This window comes from Lactuca saligna, chromosome 9 (genome assembly GCF_052625555.1).
Source record: "Lactuca saligna cultivar CGN05327 chromosome 9, ASM5262555v1, whole genome shotgun sequence".
NCBI classification, from domain to species: Eukaryota; Viridiplantae; Streptophyta; class Magnoliopsida; order Asterales; family Asteraceae; genus Lactuca; species Lactuca saligna.
This window is the reverse complement of record NC_136425.1, coordinates 173998452-174000887: the sequence shown is the minus strand read 5'-3', so window position 1 is coordinate 174000887 and position 2436 is coordinate 173998452. Positions and strand designations below refer to the sequence as shown.

At 35.3% G+C, this 2436-nt stretch overlaps 1 protein-coding gene across 1 annotated transcript; it reads right to left on the bottom strand.

The window, feature by feature from the left end:
• Nucleotides 1–1053: 1053 nt before the first annotated feature.
• On the bottom strand, nt 1054–1476 carry LOC145016950 (uncharacterized). Its single transcript, XM_078975096.1, has one exon. The coding sequence runs from the start codon at nt 1474–1476 to the stop codon at nt 1054–1056; it is 423 nt and encodes a 140-aa protein (XP_078831222.1).
• Nucleotides 1477–2436: the final 960 nt, after the last annotated feature.

Sequence of the window (2436 nt, the reverse complement as noted above, 5' to 3'; positions counted from 1 at the left end):
TTTCTCTACAAATACCCTGACTCTGTTAGTTTGAATAAATCTATAAAAAGCCCAAAACAGAATATAGAAAACCATACAAAATACACACAAATGTAACAAGATGCCTAATTCTTACCATGTACAACAATGAAGTAACATCACAAAATTGTTTGATAGTTGCTCATTGAGTTGAAACTCAAAGCTCAAAATTTATAAAGTATATACTACAAACACACAACCATTAATTTCAACCTCTTTTTCGCCTTTTTAGGACAATGTGCTAATTCTTTCTTTTATAAGATCTTTGTAACACAAATAGCATGTAACTTAAAACTATAATAAAAGTTTTGTGACTTCATTATGTTTAACAATCTAATAGCTCAATTTAGCTTGTATTATTGTATAAAGATTCGACATAACGAGTTAAGTATTAAAATCACTTACAATGTAAATGAAGTCCCTTCTCCCAGTTGGCATTAGTACTTTGTATGAATTATCAACTCTTATAAGAGATAACAATAATAGAAGCATTTACTAATGAACATCTTTGGATAAACTTACAGTATGATTGAAGTATCTTATGGCTTCTGGCAGAATCAGATTATATTGCAAGAACAGATCCATGGCATTGTTCAAAAATTGCAACAATGAGGTGTTGAATACCATGTTTATGAGTAATGAAGAATCAGACATACAGAATATGATACGAATCATATGATACTATCAAACTGGATTATAAAGCGAGTAAATAATCAGTGAAGGAATAGGCTCTTCAGATCCCAACTATATGCATTTACAATCAGTAATTAAAAAGATTAAGAACCCTAATTTGGGTATAAATAGCATATCAATCTCGAAATGAAAGCGATTTAGGAACAAGGGTGAAATCAATTGAACAATAAATGACTTTATTTATTGTGTTCTGAGCCCTAGTTGACATAATTTTCACATAACCCCCGAAGGAACAAGAGAACTTGTCATCCGATCGCGAATGGTCGACGCCAACTAATCTGCTGTAAAAATTGTTCTTTTCTAGTACAATATTAACCGATAGGAACTACTAATTGAGCTAAGCTAATGAGCAACAAGGAAATCGGTACTAAAAACGTCAATGGCAGGTTCAGGGCCATCGGAGGTCAGACTGGTAGAGTTATGGTTCAAATAAAACACCGATCTTGCAGCCGTAAGCCTCTTCCTCTGTGGACAACGAGGCGCATATGACCTTCCGGAGAGAAAAGGCAATTCACCATCGGTGGTGGTGAAAGTGCCGGTAACTTCCTGTTGCTGTTGCTGGATGGAACCGACGGCTTCGGAAGAGCGTGAAGGTGAAGATGGAATAGCTCGATGGAGATAGATCTGAGAGTTGCATGATCGTAGAAGAGATCTAGCGTTGATTTTGGAGTCACGGAGCTGAGCGAGGGCGCCGGGCCTTAGGTAACGTAGGTAGCCATTGTCGGACTTCTCGGCAGCGGATTGCTTTCTGATGCGACGGTTCATGGCGGCCGGAGAGGATAAGGCTAGAGAGAGAAAGTGGTTGTTAAAGAGAGAGAGAGAGAGAGAGAGAGAGAGAGAGAGAGGCTGCGTTTGGGGCAAAGAAGAGAGAGAGGCGGGATTTTATCGAGAGAAATAAGCGGGAAAATGGAGTGAATATAGGGAAAGTGATTAGAAAAAAAAAAACACGGAATTTTTTTTTTTTTGGAAAATCATGTATACACACCCTACACTATATTTTTGTACAAAAACAGTCCCTATAATTTTATAATTTTGTAAGTTCAAAGAAACCTTGTTTAATTGAGCAATGGTTGATAAAAGACTCCACGGAGTCGAACATATCATGTCATGTTGTTATATCATCTTTAACAAACTTTTTGTCATGTGAGTTTTATCACACAACATAAATGGCATGACATCTCTCTCTCTTTCTCTCTCTTCTTTTTGTCATGTAAGGTTATGTTTGGCGGACTAGCTGAAAAGCTAGTTGTTAGCTGAAAAGCTAGCTGATGACTGAAAAGCTAGCTGATAGCTGAAAAGCTAGCTGATAAAAAATAACGTTTGGTAAAACTAGCTGAAAAGCTAGCTGAAATATATAAAATTACATAAAAGAACATGTAAGAATATGTGTTTCTATAATTAATTAAGGGGTGTATTTGGAAAATTTTAAAAAAACTCATAAAAAGCTAATCTAAGTAGCTTTTCAAAAAGCTAGCTTATAAGCTACTTTTTGGCTTACCAAACACAACATAAAAAAGCTCAAAAAATAAGCTAGCTTATCAGCTAGCTGTGGCGCGCTAAACACGACCTAAGTATGTCAAGCAATTATAACCAGTGGCGGAACTAGAAATTTTTGTAAGGGATAACACAAAAAAAATCTCAATAAAAGATAGTAAGATAATTTTTTTAATTATAGTTTCATTAGAAATAACAAACTAGCGCAAAAGTCTTACATAATTACATTTT